The sequence below is a fragment of the Martes martes genome (genome assembly GCF_963455335.1).
Source record: "Martes martes genome assembly, chromosome: 17".
NCBI classification, from domain to species: Eukaryota; Metazoa; Chordata; class Mammalia; order Carnivora; family Mustelidae; genus Martes; species Martes martes.
The window spans coordinates 27086580-27114535 of NC_137905.1; the positions used below are offsets into that span (position 1 = coordinate 27086580).

A 27956-nucleotide genomic window follows, 5' to 3' on the forward strand; every position below is an offset into this window, starting at 1 on the left:
GCCCCTCACGCATGCCCTTGTCACGTTGTGCCAGGAGCTTCTGTGAAGTGAGGTCCTTTCATATCCCTATATTACAGACGAGGAAGCTGAGGCTCAATGATCTTCTAAATTACTGCTTAGTATGTTCAGAAGTGGAAACCACGTAAATTGAGTCACGAGCAGCCTCAGTCAACTCAGACCCTCACCTCCTGGGTGCCGGGGCCCATCTCCCTGGACTCCTGTAGAGATGCGGATCACGCTGTAAGGAGAAACTTCAGAGAGGCCCCTAGAGGCATCCAGGAGAGGCATCCAGGAGAAGCCTGGGAGTGCTGCGCTCCCCTGGCCCCGGTTACCTCCGGCTTGGAAGTGACCTGCTGGCAGGGGGCGGAGCATCGGTGAAAACCGCACCGACGCTGAGGGAGATTCCCAGGAGGCGGCTTTCCCTGGGAGAGAAAAGTGCGGCTCTCCAGGCCGGCTGTGGCGGAGCCGTCTCACTGACCGCGGCCTCAGTTGCCCCATCTGGAAAGCGGACGCGGCCACGAACGGTTCGAGGCGGAGCCGACCAGCAGCGAGCTGAGGGTTAAAGGGGCGGGTCCCGCGGTGGGGGCGGGGCCGGGGCTCGGCCGCACCTGGCTGCTGGCGGCTCCACGCCCCGACGCCGCGCGTCGCGCCGGGAGCCGCTTCGGGAGCGGGAGCCCCGGGGGAGGAGCGGCTCGGCAGCCGGCACCCACCGCGGGGAGGGGCGGCGGCGGCGGCCGGAGAGACGTCGGGAAGCGAGCGGAACCGCCATGGCCGAGTTCCCGTCGAAAGTGAGCACGCGGACCAGCAGCCCAGCGCAGGGCGCCGGCGCCTCGGTCTCCGCGCTGCGCCCGGACCTGGGCTTCGTGCGCTCCAGCCTCGGTGCGCTCATGCTGCTGCAGCTGGTGAGCGCGCGCGGGGCCGCGGGGTCCGGCTGGGGGGCGGCCGGGCCGGGAGGGCTCGGGGCTGCCTCCTTTGCTCCCAGTACTCCCTCACCTCACCTTAGGCTCCGACGCGCCGCGACGCGCCTGTCCCCCGGGCGCCTCCAGGACGCACGCCCCCGAGACCACCCTCAGCTCTTTCACCTCGACACGTCCCTGTTGCCGTCTCCGTGTTCAGAGTGCCCACTCTCGCGCACCCCATCGTCCCGCGAGGTGGTCACTGGAGGCCAGCCAAAGGAGCGCTCATAGACGCACAGTCACTGCGCCCAATTCGCTGTCTCCCAGCCTCTCTGTCTCAGTCTCTCTGTCTCTCTCTGCCAGGGCAATGCCCCCAGCCTTCCAGGACACCCAGCCTGAGTAAAGCAAAGTCCACTCCGAGGGGCTCCGCGTGGCCGAGCCCCAGACGCTCCTTTTCTAAGCGAGAGGGCGCCTCGGTTCCGGCGCGTACCTTTAGGCGCAGCCCCTGGCCTCGAGCGGAGACCGGGCTTTTCTGGCTTCCACTGGTTGCCCCACCGGGCTCCAGCCGGTTTAGCCGGCCCCAGGGGGCCGAGATACCGCGCCCAGCGCCGGCGGGAGGGATTTGTGGGAAACTAGAGGCATTTGCAAGGTTCCGATGCCTCCCAGACCCTGTGCGGATCCCAGCAGAGTCGGACTGATGGGAACACCCCTCTCCCCACACAGTGGTTTCAGGCCTGGCGGTTTTCTCTTTCTTCCCACTGTACCCTCTGGTGGGTCAGGAAGCCAGGTGGCTGCCCCTGTGGGAGACTTCCCCAGCAACTGAGGGTCCAGAGAACTAAGGTGGAACTGGAGGTGGGCCAGGATCCATTTTCTTTTAGGGCATGTCCATCGTCCCCATCCTGCCTGATCCTGGTTTGGTCGGAGGACTGAGAGGCTGGGTAGTATGACACATCGCGCCCCTTCCCCTCCCCAGCACCTGTCTCCACCTAGGTCAGTGCTAGCTCTGTTTCAGGGTTTCACAGATCTCTCTGGCCCCTCAGCCCCCACACCAGCCTCAGACTCTCTTGGAAGGGTTTAAAATGTAGAGTCTTGATCCCTACCCCCTGGAAAAAATGTGGAATTGGAATTTCAGGAAGTGCAGCCCAGAAATCTACGTTTGTAATCTTCTCCCAGAGTTGTTTTGGAGATTCTTAGGGTGGGTAAGAGGTCCCATGGGGCCTGATTTAAATGGGCAGGTTTGCATGCTGCACTCCAGGACCATTGAGAAGGTGGCAGGGAGGGGGAAGGGAGCCTCAGGCCCTGGGCTGAAGGGGCAGAGGAGAGGCAGATGAATTTGGAGTCCTGGGAGGTTCCTGGAGGAGCAGGAACTTTTGACTTCACTGAACTCTGGCAGAGGAAGGGAGAGGGTGTTCAGAGTTGGGGGTGGGGGCTGATGTGCGAGCCAGGGTTTGGGGATGGACTAGTGGAAAGGAAGTGGGGGGGATTGGGTTGGTACAGCTAGAGTTGAAGCCCTTGTTTCTGAGGTGGTCAGAAGCTGAGGGCCTTGAGTGCCATGGGGAGAGATAGGGAGAGAGCTCTGCTGGGCTCTGGGGGTGGGGGACGGTTTCATGGAGCCCTAGGCTTAGCTCCTGCTTGATGGGACCTGAGCATGGGCTGCTTTCGCATTTGAACAGTGAGAACTGGAGTTGAGAGTAAGAGGGCCCTGCTGTGCCTGCTGGGACCTGGGTAGATCCCTTGGGAAGAGGCTGCCATTTCTGATTTGGCAGTCCCTGTGGGCCCAGCAGACCAGTCCTGAATATTCGAGTCCCATTGCACAGAAATCAATCCTGGGTCTACACAGGGTGTGCGACTTGCTGGGAGGCCTTGCTTAGGTGTCCAGACACTGAGGGACTGGGTGTGAGTGAGGTGGCCTTCCTTTGCCCCCCTCCCCCTGCAGTGCTTTTGGGGCTGGGGTGGGGGGATGAGGGTCTCCTATTAGACTTCTGAAGACCTGCACCTTTTAGTGCCTTAACCAACCTACCTGTGGGAGAAGCTGCTTTCTGAGCTGTTTCTCTGGCCACAGACAGTTCCAGTGGACAGCTTCCTGGTTCCCTAGGGGGCTTTACCCCAACAGGCACCACCATCTGCTGAAAAGCATTAAAGCTCCCACCAGTCAGGTGTGAACTAGGCTCTGGGTTCCTTGGCAAGGGCTTTATATACTCCATTCTCCCCTTTTTATAGAGGAGGAAACCGAGACTCAGAGGTCAGTTCTTTGCCCAAGGTCTAAGAGTGATAGAACTGGTATCTAAGCCCTGTGTGGGCTGACTTTTCTGGCCCATGCTCTTAATTACCACACTCAGCTGTGCTCCCACAGGGCACAGGGTGTGGTGCTTTTGAGGGTGGGATGGAGTGGTCGTCCCTCCCAACCCCCCAAAGGCTCAGCATCTGCTTACTCTTGGTCTGAGGGAGGTGACCAGAGGATGAGCTTTCCAAGAAGGGATCAGGGAAGGCTACATGGAGGAGGCAGTAAATGGGAAGATGAAAGCTAATTCTACTTTGTTTCTCAAAGGATGTGGTGGGAGGAGGAGGGTGGAGTGGGTAGAGAGCCCCCAGCTTCTTGGGAAGGAAATGTGCTCTTTGTCTGGTATTAAAATGGGCCCTGAAGAACCACCTTCAGTGTTAACTGATTTACCACTCCCCCCACACCATCTGCTTCCAGAAAGAACATTAGGTGGAATGTGATACTCAGCCACGTACAACAGGAGTTAAAGTCATGTATTTCTAAAAGTTGGTGTTGTGTGCATAGGAGGGCAAAGGATTGACTTGGGGGCCAAAAGAGATCATTGTACCCGGAATCTGTAGCAAGTTTAAGGCTGTTTATTCTTTGTCAAGTTTCCTAGCAGCCTAGGCAAAAAGGGAAACATGATGAATTTATGCAGATAAGCATCTAAAAAGCAAGCAGGCAGGTTTGAGCTAGAGACAACTCGTTTGGTCATAAAAATCTGGAGGTTTTGGGGTGCCTGGGTGGCTCAGTGGGTTAAAGCCTCTGTCTTAGGCTCAGGTCATGATCCCAGCATCCTGGGAGCCCCGAGAGCCTGCTTCCCTTTCTCTCTCTGCCTGCCTCTCTGCACACTTGTGATCTCTCTCTCTCTCTGTCAAATAAATAAATAAAATCTTTAAAAAATAATAAGAAAAAAATCTGGAGGTTTTGATGTTGCAGGGGTGTGGCTAGGGGGCGGAAGGAATCTTGTGGAAGGTGTGGTAAACTGATCCTTACAGCTCTGGGGAGAAGGATTATCTTACCTGGGCTTACTGATGAGCAAAGAGTGAGGAACTTGTATATAAAGTCACACAGGGTAGAGTGGCAGTCAGAATTTGCACTCACATCCAAAGCGGGGCTCTAGCTATGCTTCCTGTTTTGTTTTTATTTTTTTGGTAGGGGGCACAGGTTCCTGGGGTGCTTTGGAGGGGAAGGGAAACCTCCTTCAGGGAGGAAGATTTATTCAGGGCCAGGGCCAATAGGGAAGCCTTCCTGACAGAAGTGAGCTCTGAAGGGTTTAGTTATAAGGAAGGGAGGAGTAAGAAGGAGGTTCCAATCAGATGAACCTTAGAATAGCTTGCCCAAAAGCCCTGCAGTCAGAAGGCATCCCTGAGGCCTTGGGCATAGATGCCCATATACATGGGCCAATCAGTGTTTGGCACCTTCTGTCGTTTTTTGCTGGACCTCTTGGAATTGGGGGTGGCCACACCATTTCTGTTTTTGAACAAAATATCAGAAGCTTCACCCACCACTAGATCACAGTGACCCGTGGGTGATGCAGAGAGTATTGGTGGGAGCACTGGCCTGAAAGCAGAGAGCCTTAGGTTCAGATCCTGGCTGCCCTTCCCTAATGCCCTTCCCTAATACCCTTGCACCTTCCCTAATACCCTAGAGCTTCCGTTTCCTTGTTGGTAAAATAGTGACTATGGGATAGTGAGGAATGTGGAATATGGTGCTGTAAAGGGCTTAGTGCCACATGTGTTGGAATGATGGGCAGTTAGGATTCACAGAGCCGTAGAATCGTAGGGTTCTTCATGCTTGCTCCCAGAGGTCCCACGAGCTTACATGCTTCCAGGGACGGGGAGCTCAGTCTCTCTCAAGGCTGCCAGCACCATCCTTGTGCATTTGGGAGTATTAGAAGGTTCTTCCTTGCCGTAATCCTGGCTCTGTCCCCAGCCCCAGCAGGCACTTCACCTTCCTCTCCCGGTGGGGGTCAGGGCAAGGCCTGCAAGTCCCCTCTGTCCTCCAACAAGAGGCTGCCCGGAGGAGATTGTGGGGGTTTGTGAGGTGTGAGCAGAGCTCGGTCTTGTTGGAAGTGCAGTGCTGGGGCCTCCCAGGGTGTTCTTTAGCCCTGAGTTATGTGGGTTCAGTCTCCTGGGTACATCATGCCAGGCCCTGCAAGCTTGCTGGTCCACCTCCTGTGCCCAGGGGAAACCAGTGCTTGGTCTTGTTATCTCCACCCACACGCCCCACTGGTTGTGGCCTGGAGGGAGTTGAGTGTTTGGAATAAATATGTGAACACATTCTCCTTACAAAATGAAAACCTTTTACAGATAAGGCCAAAGTTATTCTTGGATTGCCTGCCCCTCTCCCCAAGGGGACCCCTGTAGGGAGTTGCCAGTTCTTTTTCCTGTGCATTGTGAAAAACGGGGATGGTTTTATGCCCTCTCCTTTGTTCAGTAAGTTGCTTTTCTTACACCCAGGCACCTGAGATCCCTTCTATTACTGTCCCTCCCTGTTAACCGATTCAGGGCATGTCCTGGTGTCAATTCGGTGTTCATGTAGCCCTTTCTCTACTGATGGGTGCATTTAAAAAAATTGTATTTCTTGAGAAAATCACACAGGCACACAGCAGAACAGTTCAGCAATACAAAGGGTAATTAATACGAGTGTCATCTCTCCCCTCCTGGACCAGTCCTGGACCAGTCCCCCGAGGTAGCCGCCTGCAGGAAGGCAGCATTCCACGCTGAGTCTATGCATTTTTCTGCACGTGACCCCTGTCCTCACTTTAAAAACCACAGATGGGAACACTCTGTGCGTGTGCCCCGGTGGTTTTCCCCCTTGACAGCACATACTGTGCTGGGTGTTTTCTTTCTCTAATCCTTCCTGTTCTGAATTTCTTTAATAGGTAATATATTTACTACGGTTCAGAATAAAACGGGCTGGGAAAGAGCAGGCTGAAAAATCTTTGTCCCTTCCAGTTAGAGTCGCCCCGCCCGTGCCCACCCTGGTTTCCCAGGTTCCATTTCAGACTCTTGAGAGAGGCGCACACTTGGCGGGAGAGTCCCACCTCTCCCCACTTGACCCAAGGAGTACAGTCTTTCCATGCACATTCTTCTGTGTCTACTCCTTTTTCATATAGAAAATGTCTTATGGTCTGCTCTCCGTGCATGGAGCGTGATGGCTGGCTTAGGGCTTTGCAGCGGTCCATTATGTGCTGCCTTGGGACTCGTGGTGCCCATCCCTTTGTGGACAGACACCTGGGGTTCCCACTCCTGCTATTTTGCACCCTGTTGCAGTGAATGAGCACACACAAGCCACTGAGCGCATCTGTCCAGTACATTTCCAGAAGTAGGACTGCTGGCCACGGGTCTGAGTGTTTGTGATTTTGATAGAGCTTGCCAAACTCCCTCCGGAGGGGTCACCAGCCTGGTGAATCAGGACCTGTGCCCCTCCCATCACTCGGGGTAGTAGCGTTTTCTGGTTCTCTTATGAGTGAGGTCGGCCTTGGAAAAACGTTTTGGAGAGCTGTTTGTATTTGTTGTCTGTTTGTCCTCTTTCTCCATTCTGTGGAGTCTTAAGTCTGTCTTACCAGTTATTAGGACTAGTTTTGCAAAGGTTTTTTCCTAGTGTTGTTTTTGACTTTGCTCATGGTGTTTTTTTATGCCACATGGACTTCTGTTTCTTTCTTTCTTTTTTTTTTTTTTAAGATTTTATTCATTTATTTGACAGAGAGAGAGGTCACAAATAGGCAGAGAGGCAGGCAGAGAGAGAGGGGGAAGCAGGCTCCCCACTGAGCAGAGAGGCCGATGTGGGGCTCAGTCCTGGGACCCTGGGATCATGACCTGAGCTGAAGACAGAGGCTTTAATCCACTGAGCCACCCAGGTGCCACTGTTGTTGTTTTTTTTTTAATTTCTCATCAGCATTCTATTTATTTATTTTTAAATATTTTTAAAAATTTATTTTGTCAGAGAGAGAGAGAGCACAAACAGAGGGAGAAGCCGGCTCCCCACTGAGCAGAGAGGCTGATGCGGGACTTGATCCTAGGACCCTAGGGTCATGACCTGAGCCCAAGCAGATGCTTAACCAATTGAGCCACCCTGGTGCCCCTTATTTATTTTTTAACAGAAACATAGTTGACACATACTGTTATAGTAAATTATGACACGTGTACAGTGGCATATCTTGCAGTTCGTGAAAAGATAACAACTTAACCCTCGGAGAAAATAGGAGGGCAGCTCTCTGTAATGATGGACACTCTCCAGGCTGTATAGTTAAGTGGAAAAGGCAAGGTGCAAAACTGTGTGTGTAGAATACTATTGTGTGTATGGAAGGAAGAGAGAATATATAGAGACGCACCTGTTTAAAGAGGGTGTGTGGGCGTGCGTGCGTGCGTGCGTGCACAGTTCCTGGAGAGATACCTAAGAGACCCCTCTTGTATGCCCCTGGGGAAGAAACTGAGTATCAGGGGAGGAGGGAGACGTGCTAAAAATACCATTTTGTTATGTGCCATGTCATACAGATTACATATTTCAAAAGTAAAGGAAATACCTTCTTTAAAAATCTTCCAAGTACATGAAAATACAGAGTAAAAATATAGTACAGGTAGTTTGTGCTTGTGGCAGAACTGCAAAGGTGGCCCTTGAGGGTCCCTCAGGCCCTGACTGGGGAAGACACTCTTCCATGAACACATAGCAACAAGCATGGCCTCGAATTCAGTGTTATGGGCTGGGTGCCCTCCGGTGGTTTCTTTCTTTCTTTCTTTCTTTCTTTCTTTTTTTTTTTATTTATTTGACAGACAGAGATCACAAGCAGGCAGAGAGGCAGGCAGAGAGAGAAGGAAGCAGGCGCCCCCCTCCAGTGGTTTCTTAACCAGGTGTACATGGAAAGAGGCTGTGGGGTGCCTGGGTGGCTCAGTGGGTTAAAACCTCTGCCTTTGGCTCAGGTCATGATCCCAAGGGTCCTAGGATCGAGTCCCGCATCGGGCTCTCTGCTCAGTGGGGAGCCTGCTTCCTCCTCTCTCTCTCTGCCTGCTTGTGATCCCTGTCAAATAAATAAATAAAATCTTTAAAAAAAAAAAAAAAAGAGGCTGCAGAGCTATCCACGGATGGTGGGTGGATGCTGTTTCGTATGTGTGGCAGGGTCAGGTGTTGGTCATTCCTTGACAACTGGTGAGTGGTTGGTGCTGCAACTCAGTGAGGACCAGGCCCCGATTTCCTGCTCATTGACGGTCTCAGGGAGCCGCAGGGGTGCTGCCCTGGTCCCCATGGCCACTGGGAACCTGCATGGTGGACAGGGAAGGGTGAGCTGGTTTTCTTGGCAGCCCAGTGAGCCCGGCCCTGGATATTAACAGGCCCTTTGCTATTGGTCTGGGTTGGCCTGTCCTGTTGGCCAAATGACAGCTTTGCAGTGAAAAGAAGGCTGAGGTGAGTGAAACCTGTGAACCCCGGTGGTGGAGCTGGGAGGCGGCCCCCAGGACTCCCGAGTGCTGAGGTGTACAGCGCGGGGATTCCAGGGAGCCTTCTCCTTGCCCGCCCACCTACCCCAGCCCACCACCTCTGCACAGGGAGGGGCTGGTGTGTGGGTGTGTTGTGGCCAGTCCAGGCGCCCCGGAGCCTCTGTCCCCTGCGCCTTTGTCTCTCGTGACACAATGGGTGGCTTTTGTCCCCATAAAGTCCCTTTCACTGTGGGAAGAAGGGTCAGGGCAGGGGTGGAGGCTGGGCCTGGCCAGGCCAAGTTCAGAGTGTCCTCAGCTGCCCAGATGTGTCCCTGTGAGGGGGAACCCCAGAAGGGCTCATGACGCCCCCGGGTCCCAGTTTCCTGGATAGTGTAGTGGAGAGAAGGGAGTTCTGGCAGCTTTTGGGTGGGGCCCCATCCTCACATTATCTCCAAAACCTTTGGGTTCATTGCCAACGTTTAAAAAGCTGAAGATTTCACATAGGAATTCAGATTTCTTTTTTTTTTTTTTTTAAAGATTTTATTTATTTATTTGACAGAGAGAGAGAGATCATAAGTAGGCAGAGAGGCAGGCAGAGAGAGTGAGAGAGGGAAGCAGGCTCCCTGCCAAGCAGAGAGCCCGATGTGGGACTCGATCCCAGGACCCTGAGATCATGACCCGAGCCGAAAGGCAGCGGCTTAAACCACTGAGCCACCCAGGTGCCCCAGGAATTCAGATTTCTAGTGTCTCTTGGAAAATTGGAAGTCTTGGCTGCCCCAAGCTGCATTCCCCTGACACCAGCAGGCTGCTCTCGGCTCTGCAGTTCCCGCCTGGACGGCCTTGGCCATTTCTGTGACCCGCCTGCCTTGGCTGAGTTTGAGTCCCCAGTGTCAGCATCCAGGCTCTGAGGTGCTGCCACTCCTTGAGGCAGCCCACTCGGGGAGGTATGCCCCTCTCTACTCCTTCCCCGAGATCCCAGCGGCCCTCATACCACACCCGACTACTACAGCTGTTGACATTTCCTTCACAGCATTTTACCTGCAATGACACACCTGTGAGGTGACCAGGATGGGTGTACCGCCCAGTCCTCTCACATATCAGATAAAGAAACATCAGAAAGTTTGGGTAACTTTCCCAAGGTCATACAGCAAATCCACAAGGGTCTGACCCAGCCCAGGAAGTGGAGAGGGATTAGAAGAATGACCATCTTTGGGCGGGAGAAGACTTAGTGCTGGGGCTGGTGGGGTCCCTCCAGTACCAGGGGGAGAGGGCTTTGGGCCCCGCTGGGGGAGGTGTGTAGTTGGAGGAGTGTCAGGCCCAGGCTGAAGGGAGCCTTGGAGAGCACTAAGTGGACCCTCCCTACTCCCATTGTCCTGAGGGGCATACTGAGGTCTGAGGATGAAGGGTTCTCCCCAGAACCCCTCAGCCTGTGAGGAACAGAAGGAGTGCACTTCCTGGAGGCATTCTAGGGCCGCGCAGGGCTCCCCTTCTGGGGCCTGCCCTTCAGATAAGCCCGGCTGCCTTATCTGAAAGATGGGTGGGGCCCACACTGGCATGGGGCCCTGAGCTGCCAGGCACCATGCCTGGTGTTTAAGTTTAGATACATTCTTTATCTCAGTGAGGCCTCACACCCCTGGGAACTGCACACACAATTACTTCTACCTCAGGAATATGGGCAGAGAATGGATTGGAAAACCCACAGTCCAGCCTCTCAGGTTGATAATGACAGTAGAACGTGTTGATCTAAGTCCCTTACATTTATTACTTTCTTTAATCTCAGAACTACCCCCTGAGGTAGGTACATTTGGAGGATGAGGACACTGAGGCACAGAGAGGTCCAGCCACTTGGCCCGGGTCACACAGCTGGTAAGTTGGCAGGGCCAGAGCCTGAACCCAGGGAGGTAGTAGGCCAGTCCTCCATCAGAACTGAAGTCAGTATCACAGTTAGATCAGATCGTGACATCCGTCGGCTGTCCAAGAGTAGCTAAGAAAGTCGTGTTGGTTTCCTGGGGCTGCCATCACAAAAATACCAGAAACTGGGCGGCTTCAGACAATAGAAATCTATTGTCTCACAGTCCTGGAAGCCAGAAGTTCGAAATCAAGATATCGACATAGTTGGTTCCTTCTGGAGGCTCTGAAGGCTCCGAAGGAGAATCTGGTCCGTGCGTCTCTCCTAGCCGCAGTCCTTGCTGTTCCCGCTGCTCACAAGTCACCTTCCCAGTGAGATCTTTCGTGGCCTCTTATCTGAAATTGCAAATGACCCCACTGCCCGTTCCTTCTCAGCTGCATTTTTCCCATAGCACTTACTTACCCCTTACCTGTGGCTTGCTTGCCCACATTCACCGGTGCCCTGGGCTTTTATCTGGGTCCCCTCTGTAGAGTGGGAGCTCTGGTAGAGCAGGTGTTCTGTCTGTTTGGCTCACACAGTAGTAGGTGTTCGATAGATACTTGTTGAATGAATGGTCCCAGAGAGGGGCACCCGAGCTGCAAGGCGACTATCCTGGACAGAGGGGCCTGGATCACACCCTGGAGACAGGTGGCCCTCCTTTGCTCTCTACCCTTCGGCTACCTACTCCTGTCCCCTTCCCTCTGAAAAGTGGGGTTTACTCTTGTCCAGTAGACCACAGGACAAGTCCTCCGGCCCCTTCTTCCAGCTACAGGAGGGGTCCTTGGCCAGAGGGGGATGAGGCCGTCAGGCTAGCAGAGGGGTTGGCAAATGTGGGGCCTCCCTGTCCTGAGTGGGGTCTCCCTGGGGTCCTGGGCTGGGGTGCGCCATTCAGATTCCTGGGGCTAGGGGAGTGGACGGGAAAAACCAGTCTCTCTGGTTCCAAGGGAAGAGTGGACCTTTCCTTGTTTGAGGGCAGAAACCGAGGCGGCTCCCAGGGCACAGGGCCAGGTTGGCAAAGCCAGGAGGAACCCCAGAAATTCCCGCTGCTTATCCGGCAGCTTCATCTCTCAGAGGCTGCGCTTGCTGATCTGGAAACCAGGGCTGGGCTGGAGGGCAGGGCAGAGCCAGGGGACAGCTCAGGTGTCCTCATCTTTCACATGTTACTAAGTAACTCTCAGTAGCCTGGGTTCCAGAGAAGGTCAGAGCTGGGTTCAAATCCTGCCCTGCCCTAACCCCAACCCTGGGGGGGAAACATGGGCAGCCGCAGACATATTTCCCTCTGAGTTTCTGTTTGAAAAATGGGGAAAATACAGAGTACCCTCCAATGCGGGGGTCATGGGGAAACCGTGAACCAAACAGGGAGTGGCTTACCTGAGGCCTGGCACGGACCTGGAGGGCGTTCAGTGGTTGCTGCGGCCAAATCAAGGAGTAATCATACGGGTAGGTGCACGTTAGGGTGAAGCCAAATTGATCTTCTCTTGATTTTCAGTTCAGTGCATTTTCTGACTTCCTTTTCTGGTGGTTGGAACAGGCAGCACATTGGCCTGGAGGCCCATCAGGACCCCGCTTGAAGTGGAAGGATGATTATCCCTGACGAGTCTGGTTCTTACCTGGGAGGGTCCTGCAACGAGCTGTGTGTGTGTGGGGGGGGTTCTCCTTCAGAGCAGTGGCCTCACCCAGCTCTGGGGGCTCTTGGCCGCCCTTATATGTCCTTCTCAGGCAGGGTGCCTGAGGATGGGTGGTAAAAGCTGGGGGCGCTGTGCTGAGACACCCCAGCTCTGGGTCCTCACTGGTAACGGCTCTGTCCCTTACTTGGTGTGCCTGCAGGCAAGGCCCTGCCGCCTTCCTTACCCCTAAATTGGGCCACCCAGGCCACTGCCAGCCCATCTCTGGTGGGTGGAGGGGGGCAAGGCCAGGAGCACATCACCCATTCACCCCTGCTTCCTGTGCTGGGCAGGTTTCTGACCCCCATTTCATGGATAAGGAAACCGAGGCTCGTTAGTTCTGCACACACATCTACTGACCAAGTACCTCTGGGCCCTGGAGATACAGCAGTGACCAAGCTCGGACTCCTCACGGGACCTGCATTCTTGTGGGGAGATTGGAGTTGTCCCCCGGGAGCTGCACAGAGAGGGAAAGGAGCTTGCCCAGGGTCCAACAGCATGGGCAGGATTAAAGCCCAGCTGTTGGCTTCCAGGCCCCAGGGCTCCACCTCCCACTTGGAGGAAAAGTCAACCACACCCTTCCCAGGCCTCTTGGGCAGGAGGGGCAGGACGAGGAGAAAGGAGCATTGTCCTACAGATTTCTGGACTCAGCTAAGGTCATTCCTGTCCTGACCCCTCACATGTAGGGGAATGGGTACGAAACATGCCTTCAGTCCTTGGCGGGGCACCGGGGTGGGAGCACACAGCCAGTGTTGGCTGTGCTCGCTGGTGAGCACCAGCTCTCCGGAGGCTGGTATAGGAGCTTTTGGCCAAGGAGCCTTTTTTGTCTCCAGAACCAGCAGTCAGAGATGGATTTGGCTCTTGAGCCATTTCTCTCTGATCCGTCTGATGGTTAGCTCATTCTCCAGCCGTGGCAGGGTCCCCGTGAGCCTTGCTGCCACAATGCCTGGATGCCATCCAAGAAAGAAGAGGGACAGTTGTCTTGGTGCATCTTTGTCAGCAAGGGAGCCTTTCTCCAGAGCCCCCCCTTAGACCCTCCCTGCTCAGCGCTAGCGCTGAATCATGCCTAGCTCCAGAGATTGCAGAGCGTGCCCTTGTCAGAAGGGAGGGTGCCTCAGCCTCGGGGATCTCGGGCAGCAAGGAAGGGGGTGAAAGCCGTGGAGGAGGCCAGGATGGCTCCCTGGGAGGTGTGCTGACTGTCTGGATGCAGCTGTGAGACAGTCATTGTCCTGCCCTCAGGGAACTCAAAAGTCAGGGGGAGGAAACTGAATCTGGTCCTGGGTGGTGGGTGCCTGGGGGGCCAGGAGGCCACAAAAGAAGTGTTCTAGAAGCCAGAGTGGAGGACCAGGGGGAAAGTGTCCCATGGTGTGCAGCATTTCAACTGAGATCTGAAAGGAGGAGTTACCAGGCAAGGGTTTGGTATACGATGGTATGCAGTAGGAGCCAAATAATTTTTTTTTTTTTTTTTACTAAATGAGAAATGTGTCCTGCAGAGCGAGCCCTGTGGCCTCTGGCCTGAGTGTTGGGGGCTCTGGGAGACTCTTGGCCCTATCTCGTCCCTCCAGGTCCTGGGGCTGCTGGTGTGGGCCCTGATTGCCGACACCCCGTACCACCTGTACCCGGCCTATGGCTGGGTCATGTTCGTGGCTGTCTTCCTCTGGCTGGTGACAATCGTCTTCTTCATCCTCTACCTGTTTCAGCTGCACATGAAAATGTACATGGTGCCCTGGCCGCTGGTGGTGAGTCCGGCTGGGAGCACGGCGGCGGGGTGCCTCAAGGCTGACTCTGCCTCTGGGAGCAGCTGTGACAGAGGCACCTTCCCTGCCTGAGATGTGGCTGGTGGGGGTTGGCCCTCAGCCAGCTGTAGAGCTGAGTGGGGGAGGGAGGATCCATGGCCACAAATTTAGGAGGACATACACTTGGCTTTCTTCAGAGGAGGGAGAAGTGAGGCACGCTCTCTCTCTCTCTATTTTTTTTTTTTTTAAGATATTATTTGTTTATTTGAGAGAGAGAGAGCACAAGCTGGAGGAGCAGCAGGCAGAGGGAGAGGGACAGGGTGAAGCAGCCTCCCCACTGAGCAGGCAGCCCGACATGGGGCTCGATCCCAGGACCCTGGGATCATGATCTGAGCCAAAGGCAGACGCTTAACCACTGAGCCGCCCAGGTGTCCCTGTGAGGGCTCTAGAATGGAGAGCCCCCTGCATTTGGAATCTTGAAAGTGTTTTTCTGTTTTGTGGGGGCAATTGGGATTTGAACCTGTGTTTCAGGAGGTCGGTCAGATTCTCCCAGCCCTCAGCCAGACTATCAGGAATTACCCAGAATAAGGCCCCAACAGCTCGGGAGAGGGTGGCCTCCCTGCTTTGTCCAGGTCAGTCTTCTCGGGACACAGAGCTGAGAGCGGCCATAGGAAGTTCCCCGGCCAGACACAGAAAGCTTGCTGGGCTTTTTTCTCTGACCTGGAAAACCCCTGCAGCTGGGGTCTGAGGCTTTCAGTGAGCAGCGAGGCAAGAGAGGCACATGATTGTAAGACAAGCAAGGCTGGGACTAGGCGGCATTGTGTGGAATTCAATGACTGTTTAAACTGAGGAAACGTGAGTCATCCTCAAGACAGAACGGGTTTGTTAGATCTTGACATCACTGGCAGGAGCCAGGCAGTGTTTGTGGTGGCCGCTGGGCTTGCAGAGAAGATCCTGGGATGAGGAGGGGACGGCCGGACTTCCTGGCTAGGGTCCAGTCCCAGTCATGGCCAGGAGCCTTGAAGAAAGAAATCTCCCAAGATGGCAGGGACCTCGGTGTCTCTGAGCACAGATCAGGGGCTCCGGCCACAGCTCTTGTTGGAAAGACGCTCCTTTCCTGGGCCAAGACAGCAGGGCAGTGTCTATTCTGCTGCTGGGCCTATTGGCAGATAAGGCTTGGCTGCATCTGGAGACGACTGGATTGGGATTGTCAAATTGGCATTTTCTGGGATGGGGACTACAAGCCCCCTACCGGGCCTGGGCAAGGTGAGTGAGTGATGTTTGTTGGTTGAGGAGGGGTTCTGGAGAACCTGTACCCGTCCGTCTGTAGGGAGCCAGCTTCTACTGTCAGTGGGAGTGCAGGCTCCTTGGTACCAAATCTTGATATTTTAAGATTGAAAGTTTTATATGAGATCTTGGGGTTTTCATATGAAATCTCATTTTCGAGGCACCTGGGTGGCTCAGTCGGTTAAGCATCTCCCTTCAGCTCAGGTCATGATCTCGGGGTTCTGGGATCGATCCCCACGTTGGGCTCCCTGCTTCTCCCTCTCTTGCCTGCTCATGCACTCTCTATCTCTTTCTCTCTCTCTCTCTCAGATAAATAAAATCTTTTTTTTTTTTAAAGATTTCATTTATTTATTTGACAGACAGAGATCACAAGTAGGCAGAGAGGCAGACAGAGAGAGAGGAAGGGAAGCAGGCTCCCCGCTGAGCAGAGAGCCCAATGTGGGGCTCAATCCCAGGACCCTGGGATCATGACCTGAGCCGAAGGCAGAGGCTTTAACCCACTGAGCCACCCAGGCGCCCCTAAATAAAATCTTTTTTAAAAAGCTTTAAAAAAAATCTCATTTTAGAATGTTGATAATTTTTTTAAAAAAAATCTATAGGTTGGGGACGGCTGGGTGGCTCAGTTGGTTAAGCAGCTGCCTTCAGCTCAGGTCATGATCCCAGCGTCCTGGGATAAAGTCCCACATCGGGCTCCTTGCTCGGCAGGGAGCCTGCTTCTCCCTCTGCCTGCCACTTTATCTGCTTGTGCTCACTCTCGCTCCTCTCTCTCTCTCTCTCTCTCTCTCTGACAAATAAATAAATAAATAAATTTAAAAAAAATAAAAATAAAAAAAAATAAAAATCTATAGGTTGAACCAAATGTGCCCAAGGGCCACCAGTTTGCAATCTCTGCTAAGACTGTTTATGGGCTCCAGGGGCCAAGCATTGGGGAAATGGGACTCAGGTCTGAATGTCAGCCAAGCATCCCTTCTGCCAGTCAGCCCCAGAATCCTGCTGGGTCCTCACCCTGGCATTTGACATGGCGGCCTTGAGTCTAGGATGTGGCCAAAAGGCAGACAGAGATTCCCCCATGGTGGGGCAGAGAGGGATGGGAGGTCTTCCCAGGGCCAGCCTTAGGACCAAAGCCCACAGTGCCATGAGTGGGGGCCAAGCTGGCATGGAAGAATGTGGCCCTGGAATTCTTCAGCTGGGGCTCTCAGAGATGGCTTTGGTTTGGTCTCCTGCCACTGGGAATGGAGTTTTGCCTTGTGGGGCTGTCACCGCCCCTCCCCTGACCAGATCACTTCAGGCCTTCCCATCATTTCCCCTCCCCTCTCAGCCTTATGTGTGTTTATGCTCCCTGCTTGGATGGCCTGTGGGTTGACCCCACGTGGACTACCACCCTGAGGAGTATAGTGGGAAAGACCCATGTATCCGTCCCCATCCTTGAACCGCAGCCCCTGTTCTGGATATTAAAGGGGTGTGCCAGGGGGAACTGAAAGAGTCTGCCATCTTAAGCCTGTTCTCCCCTCCCCCCATCCCCTAGTTAATGATATTCAACGTGGGCGCCACTGTTCTCTACATCACGGCCTTCATCACCTGCTCTGCCGCCGTGGAGCTGACCTCCCTGAAGGGCACCCGGCCCTATAACCAGCGTGCGGCCGCCTCTGTGAGTATGGGCCCCCGGGGGCGCCCTTGGCAGTGATGGGGGAGGGGCGGGTCAAACCAAGTCTGTGCCTCTGGGCTTCCACCACCCCCTGGTCTGAGGCCAGCATCTGCCACCTCCACGGGACCTCCTTCTCAGGAGGGGCTCAGGGACGTGGTGGTTTGTCCTCCACGGTTAGCAGTAAACCTCAAGGAACTGCAACACTTGAAAATACTTTCTATGGTAAATGGGAGTTTGGGTTCACTGTTGAACTTTTCTGGCACGCAGGTGCTTCGTACTGATTTACAGTCCGTGTGCCCCCTTGGAGAATCTGTTAAAAACTGCCCACCCGTCTTAAAAAGGGCGCACACAATACCTTTTGGTTTAAACCATTTGGGGGGATTTACAGCTCTCTGAGGAAGCCCCGACTTGGGCTTCATATCAAGCAGCCAGTGGCATACCAGCGACCCTGTCCACACCTGTCACACTTAGGTCCACGGGGCCCTGTGCAGACATTACCTCACAGGACCCCTTGACTTCCACAGTGAGGGAAGAGATCACAAGTAGACAGAGGCAGGCGGGGGGAGGGGTGGGTGGGAAGCGGGCTCCCTGCTGAGCAGAGAGCCCGATGCGGGGCTCGATCCCAGGACCCTGGGATCATGACCTGGGCTGAAGACAGAGGTTTTAACCCACTGAGCCACGCAGGCGCCCTGAACATTGTCTTTTTAAAACTAAATTCCTGATGTGTCGGAAGGAGCTCCTACCCCTCGGTCACTCTCAGCACACTGTTCAGTTGCCCGTGTCACAGTCTGACCTACCTTGCTGCGTGGTTAGCCATGGTTCCCCCACAAGAACGTAATGTCGGCACCCCTACAAACACTTGGGAAGTGGGTGTGTGGCTAACTGGAGTTGGGGTGGCTGCCAGTGCAGCTTGTTCTAGTTAAGTGGGGAGCACTACTCCAGGTTTTACTGTATGTGCCCTTCTGAGGCTGTCTGGTGCTCCTGTCTGTCCCCCCTGACCATCCCCCCCCCCCTTTGCCACGCTGCACACCAACTCAGCTTTGGTGTCTTCTTCCTCTTCCAGTTCTTTTCGTGTTTAGTGATGATTGCCTACGGAGTGAGCGCTTTCTTCAGCTTCCAGGCCTGGCGGGGAGTGGGCAGCAATGCAGCCACCAGTCAGATGGCTGGGGGCTACGCCTAGACCAGCCTAGACCACGTGTGCCATGGCCCCCTTGGGGCTGTTGGCTGCAGCCGGGTCCCAGCGTGGGGCGGCCCGCAAGCCTGAGGCCTGAGCCCTCTGTGGAGTCGGCCTGGAAGGGACTACGCTTGCTCTGCTCTGCTCGTCAGACTCCTAAAGGAATCAGGATCGTTCCTCTGGTTTGGCCCAAGTCAGCACGCACAGGGGCTGGAAGGAGGCCAGTGGCTGGGACCGCCTGCCCATCCTCCGTATGTAGTGGAAGGCCACGGGGGATACAGGCCTCTCAGTGTCTCTGCTTTGTCTTTAGAAGACCTCAATGTCCCAGGCTGGGGCCCAGGCTTCTCACCAACACTAAGTACACTAACAAGGACTCCAGACCTGCAGCCCCTGACCTTCTGTAGAATAAGCCTAACAAGCCATGTGTATTTATCTTAGTCTTTGTTCTGGGACTACAGAGCAGGTTTTTGAAACTGTTCTGGGTCCTTAAAACACAGGGGGTTTTTTGTTACTGTTTTGGGGTTTTTTTTGTAAGTAAGGCTTGAACTCACAACCCTGAGATTGAGACCTGAGCTGAGATCAAGAGATGGCCACTTAACCGAGTGAGCCACCCAGGTGCACCCCCCACCCGTAAAACACAATTCCGACCCTCCCCCAAACCAAAGGCTGCTTCGAGGGAGACCTTTGCAGAAAGAGGGGTATGATTTCTGATGGCACGGTCTTCCTTTCCTGCATTTCAAACATACGAGTGATTTCAAACAATCCGTTGGAAGCAACTTCTCAGTGATGAGATACCCAGCCAGCCTTCCCTCCCTCCCTCCAACCCTTGTTTGTAACACTCCCTTGGGGGAAAAGCTAACCATGCCGACTGCTTCCCTGACACTGTTGATGAGGCACGGGGGACATGAAGGAGGGAGGGAATCAAGACCTTGCCTGGTAAGTTGCCCTGTGCTTGGTGGTGACTTTGTTCTTTGGGGTTTTGTTTTGTTTTTTTTTTTACAAAAATAAAGATGGAAGAACTTATTTGGAAAAGGTGTTGGGTAATTCTGGTTGTAGATGCTTATAAATTCTGGGAAGGTGCAGGGAAGGGTTGCAGTGAGAGGTTCCAAATACCTGGAGAGGGCAAGTCCAGTTCTGGAGTCACTCAACAGCACCCATGACTTCCTTTACCGGAGGTGGCCTAAGCCACTTACTACCTGCCTGGCCATGTGTCCCAACAGGTTGAACACACCTTTTACTCTCCCAAGGGTCTCAGTTGAACACTAAATCATGGCTCTAGCTTTAGGCTTCTTAGGTCATCTTGCTGGACTCAACATTGCCCTCCTGTTAGCTCCCTTGAAGGTTTTGTGCAGTTCAGGGAGCGTGTCATCAAAGCCAGTGACCATGCTTGATTCGGGAGGCTGGTGCAGACCACAGCGAGGGGCAGTCCTCCCAACTGAGCTCATGCTTTTGCTGCCAGAGTAACATGCTTTGAATCGTCAGCTGAAGGCATTTCTGGGCACCCCTTGGTCCTTTTTGGAGAACCCCGGGGACAAACAGAATGTAAATACAGTGGTCTCCCCTGATCCACGTTCTCTTTGCCTTCGGCGGTTTCTGTGACTAGTGGCTGACAGTCTGGAACCAGATGGTCCTCGTGCTGAGAAGGCTCACAGCAAGGTCACACTATGCCCTTCACCTCCCTTCACCTCTCCTCCTGTAGGCGCTGTGTCAGCTCCCGTCATCAGAGGAATACAGGACAGTAAGAGATCTTGAGAGAGACCACACTCAAGTAACTTTCGTTAGCAGTATATGTTTAGAATGGTTTTATTTTGTTGTTCATCTCTTACCCTGTCTTTAGAAATTAAACTTTTATCATGGTGGGGGGAGGATGTAGAGGGAAAGACACTGTATAGAGAGTTTGGTGCTATCCATGATCTCAGGTATGGTGGGGGCAGGGGTCTTGGGACAGAGCCCCTACTGATGGCAGTGTGGGGGCCGCTGTAGAGGCGCACGGTTGTGGCAACGACTCTAGCTCTGGGGGTTGGGGATGTAGCCAGACACTCATGTCCCAGTCACCCTGGGATAGGCCCAGTTCGTGCCTGTTGCAAACACAAACAGCATCCCTTTTTACTCTTAAGTGCCTCAGAATTTGAGCAATTTCTAGTCATTCCAGGACTCAACCAGAGAAGAGAGTTCCGCGTTAAGGATCAACCCATTTTCTTTTGAGGCTAAAGAGGAAACAAAAATCCTAAGGAAGTCTTCAAGGTTTCTGACCCTGCTACTACAACAGCCTATTGCCTTGCAGATGTCAGTATGCTCAACTGGACTGCTTCCTTTTGGTTTAGGCCTGAGCCCCCCCGCCCCCCCCACCATCCTTCGACCCCGCAGTTCAGGTGAATATTGCTTTCCACGGGTGAGGAGGCCACAGCAGTAAGTTGTATCTCTGTCTCTGAGGCTGGCCAGGATGTTTCTCATCCCCAATCAGCCCTGAGCCCCATCAGAGGTGACACACGAGGATGGAAGTTCCTATGTGGACGGAGACAGGTTTCCAGTTGGTGGATTTTTCTTTTTTTTTGTTTTCATTTTTTCAGATTTTATTCATTTCAAAGAGAGCCCATGTGCATAAGCATGAGCAGGAAGCAAGGGAGAAGCAGGCTCCCTGCTGAGCAGAGAGCTCAATCCCAGGACCCTGGGATTACGTACGACCTGAGCCGAAGGCAGACGCATAACCAACTAAGCCACCCAGGTGTCCTGCTAGTTTGTTTTATAAGAAATCAGAAAGCCTACCTGCTCATACTTAGCTACAGCAGGCTTGCCTTTTTTTCCTCTAAGCGGAAAAAAACCGTTTGCCTCTGTTCTCATTTTTCATAAGCGATTCTTTGGACCTGTCGACATCCATGGCTTTTTTCCCACCAGGCAGAGAGACCAACAGGTTTTCATCAAGTACTTTACCAGGCCAGGCCTACAGTACGTAGTCCTCTATGAAAAGGGCAAGGGAAAGCAAGGCCAGGAGGCGGAGCATTTGAAAAAGCTGGCTCTGAGAGTGCCTTTGGCTTGAAAGACCACAATAGCAGTGACCCAACAACAGCGGCGACAGTAAAGAAGACCCCGTAAGAATCACGGTTCTTGCAACGTACCTCCAAGTTTACTCATGGTACAAAAGTATTTAATAAGCATCACACATCAGTACAGAAAAACAGTCTATATAGCTCATACTTGAAAACCAGAATGGGTGACTAAGATCAGTATAGAGTCTTACTTTTACTTAACAAAAAACACAGAAGGTACACACTGGGAATTGAAATACTACGTTCTTTCTTTCTAGAGATGTGACACCTGTGTTACCTGGTCAGTACTTTCTATGAAACATTGTGCTAAATCAAAGCATACATGTGACCAGTAAAGCTGTCTGCTCTCTCCTATTTGCACTGAGCTCGCTCAGTGGAACACCATCTTGGTAGGGAGATTTTGACAGGAGGAAGGAACTAGAGACCCTACCCCAACAGAAAACCTAATAAACTTATTTATATAGAAAGGGTTTTAGCAAACCTGTACAAACACTTAACATGCTATAAGAAGGGGAGACCTTTGAGCCTACTTCCACAGCATAAGCACATGCTTGTTGGTGCCCAGTAGACCAGGAAGGCCAACGTAGAAAGCATTTTTGCTTTCATAGCACTAACAGCTAAAAAGCACACAGCATATAATACTTTGATCTTTAAGTGGGTAATCTGGAAGCTCCAAGATTATATCCACTAGGTTAGCCTGAGTATTTTTCTATAAAAATATTTTTCTAAAAATGCTTGAGAATTCTAGAAACAGACCACATCAGGACCGCAGAAAACAGTGATGCAAGGGCTGCCAAGTGTAAGACAAGGAAATGATTTCCACATGTAGCTTTAGGCAAGGGACACCTCTCAGTTGATTCCTACAGCCCAAACTCAGTTGATTCCTACAGCCCAAATGGGAAGAGCTGCAGAGAGCTCAGCTGGGCAGGCAGCTGGCTTGACTAAGAGCCTAGAGATGTGTTCTCCCACAGGCAAAAAGCCCACTGAGGCTGCAGGTCTGAGAGTGATGAATACAGAGGGCTGTGAGCAACACAAAAAACCTGGAGGACATGCAGAGCCTGTTGAGCCAAAGAGGCCTGGAAATGACCTACCAACACTTATGCTGGGGAAGTGGCCCCAGGGCAATGCCAAGCTCTGGAGCCGGAGCCTAATGCAGAGGCCTGAGAGGGGTCTGCTTGGGGAGGAGTGCTAGGATTACTGAACATGAGAAGGTGCTTCAGGGTCTCAGGAGGGTCAGACCATTGTCTTGACCCATCAATACTTAACATTAATAAGGAGTTGCAGAGCAGTCAGTCTTTCTAACATGTATTCTGTCACATTAGCCAGAGCCTCTTCCAGTCTACTGGGCTGGCAACATCCAGAAAGATCCCATTGCTTGGTGGTGGGACCTAGGGTCGCAGGTCATTCTGGGAAGCTGGCACAGAAGATTTGCACAATGAAGTCACCACTAAACCACTGCTTAAGTCCAGTCCCCGGCCTTCTTTTTCCTGCGTGAGAAAACAATCTTAAGAAGCAAGGAATGGGGGTGGGGGGGGGGTCCTTTCTAGCCCAGAACCCTGCCTCAGGTATGGGGAAGGAGGTGCTCGGCCGGGAGGGTAGGCACCAGGGGGGAGCAGACTAGAGAGGGAAGGAGGTTATTTGGCATTCTTGTTCAGCACTGGCCCCATCACTCTAAAAAGTATTCCTCCCTTGGGGCACCTGGGTGGCTCATTGGGTTAAGCCTCTGCCTTCGGCTCAGGTCATGATCCCAGAGTCCTGGGTCTGAGCCCGACATCGGGCTCCCTGTTCAGCAGGGAGTTTGCTTCCCCGACACTCTCTCTGCCTGCCTCTCTGCCTCCTTGTGATCGCTGTCAAAAAAAAAAAAAAAAAAAAAAAAGTGTTCCTCCCTTAGCTGAAATATTTTCTTCCTATTAAAAGCCTGCCTTATAAGAGAGGCAAGGCAATTAGACCTCTTCGGTTTTGCTCTTTTAATTAGTGAGGGTCTATAAGAGGTACTGGGACCTGTTACAACAACACATGAGCATGCAGTTCCTCAGTAAGGGTGTGGGATCCCTGTCGGAGGACAGCAGCTCACGCTCCTAGTACTTTACTAGCTGCCAAACTGACACTGGCCAGTTGTGGGGAGAAACCTGGCAGCTGGTCTGTGCTTGATAGGCCTACTTGGAACTTTCTCTGGTTCGATGTGGCTGACAAAGTGAGCAAGAGTGACTTACTGCTCTGTAGTCCAGAAACATTTCTTTAAAAGCCAGAAAATCTGTAAACGTGAGCAGCATGTCAAATATGTCACCAGCCACTTCATCTTTATGGTGCCTGCAAAAGAAAAGGATGGCCGTTTCATGAACGACTGAAACAGATTCTGTCTCTTCAAGATTCCACTAGAGGGTTTTGAGGGCCTTCCACCCCAGAACCTGACCACCCAGAGCTCTCAACCTTCAGGTTCATGCGATGAAGAAAAAAGAGGGTCTTTTTCAGAGTGGAGGAGGAGGAAGGGGGAAAAAGATAAAAATGCAGAGTCAAGCTCAACTCACTGTAAAGTCGTGGTGAAAGCCGCCATGTTAAATCCAGGAATCCGCTCCAGCAGCTGTTCTTCAATATACTTTTCTACCAGAGAAATCTGTCACGGTGGAAAGGATCTTCGTTTTAGGAAAACAAGGCTGCTTTTCAGAAAGCCTGGCCTCTAGCTCTTTGCAAACATTTCCTAAGAGCCTATTCTACGCGCCAGGCTACACGCTCAGCGCCGGGGGTGGTAGCAATGAAACGAACCATAGCGCCCGTCCTCAGTGAGCATGCGCCCTGACCCACGCCGGAGAGCGCCTGCGCAGGGATTTACACGGACAGGAGGAACACGGAAAGGAACACGCTGATGTAGGTGGAGGCAGGGGACGGCAGGGCTCTTAACGCCCCCGTGGTGGGAAGTGAGGAATGAAGTACTTGGGACCTTTTTTTCTCGGGTAGATGGAATATGTGCAAAAAGAACGTAAAGAGAGGTATATTGTTGGAGGTAATCACAGGCTCCTTATAAGCCAAGGCTTGTGTGGAGAAAACCATCGCGTCCACCATGTTTATAAGGTTAAGAAAGTCTGGAGGATCAAACCTTTGCCCAGACAGATGAGATCGTTCCAAGAGGTTATTTGAGGCCTCAACACAATGGAAAGACCCGAGGGCCTAGACTTGAGACTCCTGGGTTTTAGTCTTGGTCTTCCCACCAACTAGTTAATGGTCTTGGTCTTGGTTTTCACTTCTGCCTAACAGTTAGGTAGTACCTGACTGGATATTTAGTAGAAAAAAATACAGTTGCCCCTTGAACGATAAGGGTTTGAACTGCGTGGCTCCACATATACGTGGCCTTTTTTTTTTTTTTTTGGATGAATACAATACAGGACTTTAATTGTATTTTCTTTATGACTTTAATAACATTTTCTTTTCCCTAGCTTCCTTTATTATAAGAACACAGTATAGGATACCTATATAAAATATGTGTTTATCAATTATTTCTGTTATTGATAAGGCTTCCAGTCAACAACAGGCTGTTAGTAGTTTTTGAGGGGTCAAAAGTTTTTTCCACTCCGTAGGCGTCAGGACCCCTAGTCCCCACATTGCTTAAGGGTCAGCTGTAGTATGTGCAAGTCCAAAGGTCAAAGTATATAAAGGCAGGGTATGGCGAACCCATATATTATAACTGAAAACAGGATTATGATCAAGCCATTTTTTAAAAACAGAAGTTGGACAGAAATCACCAAACACTGCAGAGAAAAGCAATGGGAGGTGAGAACTAGACTGAATTCTAAACAATTCCTGGCAGGTATTGGTGGCAGCTTCTAAAAGTGCAGCAAATGTCATTATCTTTTGGTTCTAAATTCACATTTTAAAGAACTCCCAATCTCTGGGGAGAGAAACAAAACCACTTACGTATTCGTTAAAAATAGGTGTGTAGGTAAGTTTATTCTCTTCTGTGTCTTCAAACTCCTGATAGTACTTGTCCATGAAATTTCTCTGTAATAACTGGAACTCATCATCTGAACCACAACAGGAAAATGTTAGGCTTTTTGGTGGAGACTAAAAACCGTTCTGACTGGTAAGCAGGCAGGAGTTCTGTGCTAGCACAACTGCTTTCTCAGTGGCCCGTCTCTAGGAGAGGGAAAGCTACAGATGTTCTTTTTTTTTTTTTTTAATTTTTTTAATAAATATTTTATTTATTATTTATTTGACAGAGAGAGATCCCAGTAGACAGAGGCAGGCAGAGGCAGAGAGAGAGAGAGAGGGAAGCAGGCTCCCCGCCGAGCAGAGAGCCCGATGCGGGACTCGATCCCAGGACTCTGAGATCACGACCCGAGCCGAAGGCAGCGGCTTAACCCACTGAGCCACCCAGGCGCCCCAGCTACAGATGTTCTAAGCAAGTGTTCATTACGACACCAATGTTCAAATACTATTAATTAGTAAAAAATACCAATATTTTTAAAATTGTGATAGCATACACCTCACATAAAATTCATGGTTTTAACTGTTTTTGAGTATGGTTTGGTGGCGTTAAGCACATCCCCATTGTTGTGCAACCATTACAACCTTCCTTTGGTCCATTTTAAACACACCCATATAGAAAGGCTTGGGAACTTCTTCACATTCCTTTTCCACAAAGGAATGGAATGGTTCTCTTGTAATAGGATTTCATTAGCTATAGTAGAAACAGTGTAGTGATTAAGCATATGGACTCTGATCCTAGCTCAGGTGCTTAAACTGTGTGACCTTGGGCACATTTTCTAGTATCTCTAAGCCCCACTTTTGTCAACTGGAAAATGAGGATGATCAGAGTACCTATCATAAAGGACTGCCAGGTGGCATTTGGATGGATTCATATTAGCTTATAGCAAACACCTAAACGTGAGAGAATAGGGAATTTTAACATGAGAATATTACTCCTAAAAATAAAAGGAAATACCCCGAGCTTAAAGATGGCTCCTTTTTCCATGGCACACAGGGTGCCCAAAAGGACAGAAGAACTCAAAAGTATTCCTGAGGATTCCCCAGAAACCTTCAGATTCACACAGCACAAGGGCTTACTGGTGAAACCTCTGTATTTACGTGTTAAGGGTGTCAACATTTTTGCGACCTCTTCTGAAGATACAAAATCTTGGGTCAGTAATTTTCAGACTAGACTAGAGACTATGAAATACCACCAAAATAGTGGAGTTCTTTTTTGTCTAATTTTAAGAAAACTCAGATAAAGTTTTCCACTCCTGTGTATTTGTCTTAAACCTTGGGTGCCTGTTACTGCTTATTATACTTAGGTCTGTATGCACCAAAACTTGAATGCACAAAGAGGAACTCAGAACCTAGGAAAATACAGAACCAGCTCAAGTATGGCATTTTATTTTCTTCATGGAAACGTGTGCTATGGCTATGGTATTATGCTGGTGGTTTATGTCACAAAAACATTAATGCTCAAAACTGAAAAATGGGATTCCTCTTACTCTCTGAAATAATGTAGGTCAGTTTTGCCAAGTGGCTCCTAACTTCTAGGGCCCATTACCTGAATCCATGGTTATTAGTTGTTAAAACAAGGGGGGATGTTTGCCTCTAAAATCACAGTATGGCTTACTTAATACTACTCTTTGCTACATTAAGATTTATATGCAGCTTGCTGTTTTCTCTCCAAATTAACTCTCCAAACCACAAGGGTCTAAGAACTGAAGAGCACAGGTTAGACAGAGGCTTGAGGAAGCTTACCCATGATAATGTCCTCTAAATATCCAACCACAGCATCAAATTCTGCATCAGAGGCGGAAGAGCTGAAAAATATACCTGGATTAGGTGCTGTTTCAAAGAATTCGCTTAAAAAAGTGCATGAGGGACATTTTCAAACGCGCCTAAAAACAGCAAAAGGAACTTCCCATCACCCAGCTTCAGCCATTAAGAATGATTATTGGCTAAAGCAGCAATTACAAACAGGAAACATGTTTGACATGTTCGTGATATTGAAGTTGAATGGCTCCATTTTCAGAAAACCCGTTAGGACACAAGGAACGACAAAAGGGACAAATAAAGGGGAGCAGCGGCTCTCAGGGCACATCTTAAGGCTCCTCATGTTTGTCCTTCGGGTTTACTCACCGCATCTTCGCTATCACCCCACACCTGTCGTCTTGTGAGCGTGAACCTGGCGCCAGCGAGATACTGGCCGGGGGGGGGCAATCGGATCAGGAGTCCCCAGAAGTGGTGGTGGAGGAGGTGGTGGTGGTGGAGGGTCCTCTGACCTGTGGTCGGCCTCGGCAGCTCAAAGCTGCCAGGTTTTGCTGACGACTAGGGGGCCGGAGGCGGGGGGATTGTGATGGAGGCGTTGCTCAACGCATGACACTCGCCCGCGCTCCCGGCTTGAACCGGGCGTCGCTGCGGCCGCGCCATCGGCGGCGGGAACTTGGGCGGAGCCATAGCGGTCCCTCGCCCCCATCCCACCCCTCCAGGTCACCCGCTTCTCAGGGCGGAGGCCCAGGCGAGCGCCGGCAGCGCCGGGCCGCATTACTCACAAGGACAGCGCGAAGCTCTCTTCCTCTAGGGCGTCCATCGCCGCCGCCGCCGCCGCATCCACCCGCAGGGCGAGCGGGCCCGCCGGCCTCCTATCCCGTCCGCGGCCCGGGCCCAGCCTCGGCTCTGCTCTGTAGAGCCGCAACCCGCATCTGGGAGGCCTCGCCCGCTCACGGCGCAGCCGGGGTAGGCCCTACGTGCGAGGCCCGGGCCTCAGGCTCTCCCGGAGCGGCCACGCGCCTGCGGGGCCCTCACAACCAGCCAGGTCTCTCAGGGCGCGTCGCGGCCGCTGCGGGGTCCGGGCGTCAGTTACCTACAGCCCGGCGCCGCGCCCCGTCTCCCGTCACCATGGCCACCAAAACCCCTTCCGCCGCCTCGCGCTTCCCGAGAGCCAATCCCAGGCGCGCGCTATTTGACGCCGTGGGC

At 52.1% G+C, this 27956-nt stretch overlaps 2 protein-coding genes across 2 annotated transcripts; one reads left to right on the top strand and one right to left on the bottom strand.

Moving 5' to 3' along the window:
• Positions 1–707: 707 nt before the first annotated feature.
• On the top strand, positions 708–18995 carry PLLP (plasmolipin). The gene is made up of 4 exons (XM_080829136.1): positions 708–902; positions 13691–13864; positions 16674–16796; positions 17857–18995. The coding sequence occupies exons 1-4, from the start codon at positions 768–770 to the stop codon at positions 17971–17973; spliced, it is 549 nt and encodes a 182-aa protein (XP_080685262.1). The 5' UTR covers positions 708–767; the 3' UTR covers positions 17974–18995.
• A 1539-nt stretch (positions 18996–20534) lies between these two features.
• ARL2BP (ARF like GTPase 2 binding protein) lies at positions 20535–27916 on the bottom strand. The gene is made up of 6 exons (XM_080829404.1): positions 27533–27916; positions 26739–26800; positions 24924–25030; positions 23543–23628; positions 23228–23324; positions 20535–22501 (listed from the first exon to the last, which is right to left on the bottom strand). The coding sequence occupies exons 1-6, from the start codon at positions 27568–27570 to the stop codon at positions 22403–22405; spliced, it is 489 nt and encodes a 162-aa protein (XP_080685530.1). The 5' UTR covers positions 27571–27916; the 3' UTR covers positions 20535–22402.
• Positions 27917–27956: the final 40 nt, after the last annotated feature.

Coding starts and splice junctions, on each gene's coding strand:
- PLLP (XM_080829136.1), top strand. CDS start 768: ATGGCCGAGTTCCCGTCGAAAGTGAGCACGCGGACCAGCAGCCCAGCG. Junction 903..13,690: donor CGCTCATGCTGCTGCAGCTG/GTGAGCGCGCGC, acceptor TCGTCCCTCCAG/GTCCTGGGGCTGCTGGTGTG. Junction 16,797..17,856: donor ACCAGCGTGCGGCCGCCTCT/GTGAGTATGGGC, acceptor TTCCTCTTCCAG/TTCTTTTCGTGTTTAGTGAT.
- ARL2BP (XM_080829404.1), bottom strand. CDS start 27,570: ATGGACGCCCTAGAGGAAGAGAGCTTCGCGCTGTCCTT. Junction 25,031..26,738: donor TTTAGAGGACATTATCATGG/GTAAGCTTCCTC, acceptor GTTGTGGTTCAG/ATGATGAGTTCCAGTTATTA. Junction 22,502..23,227: donor TGTTTCTGGACTACAGAGCA/GTAAGTCACTCT, acceptor TTTCTCACGCAG/GAAAAAGAAGGCCGGGGACT.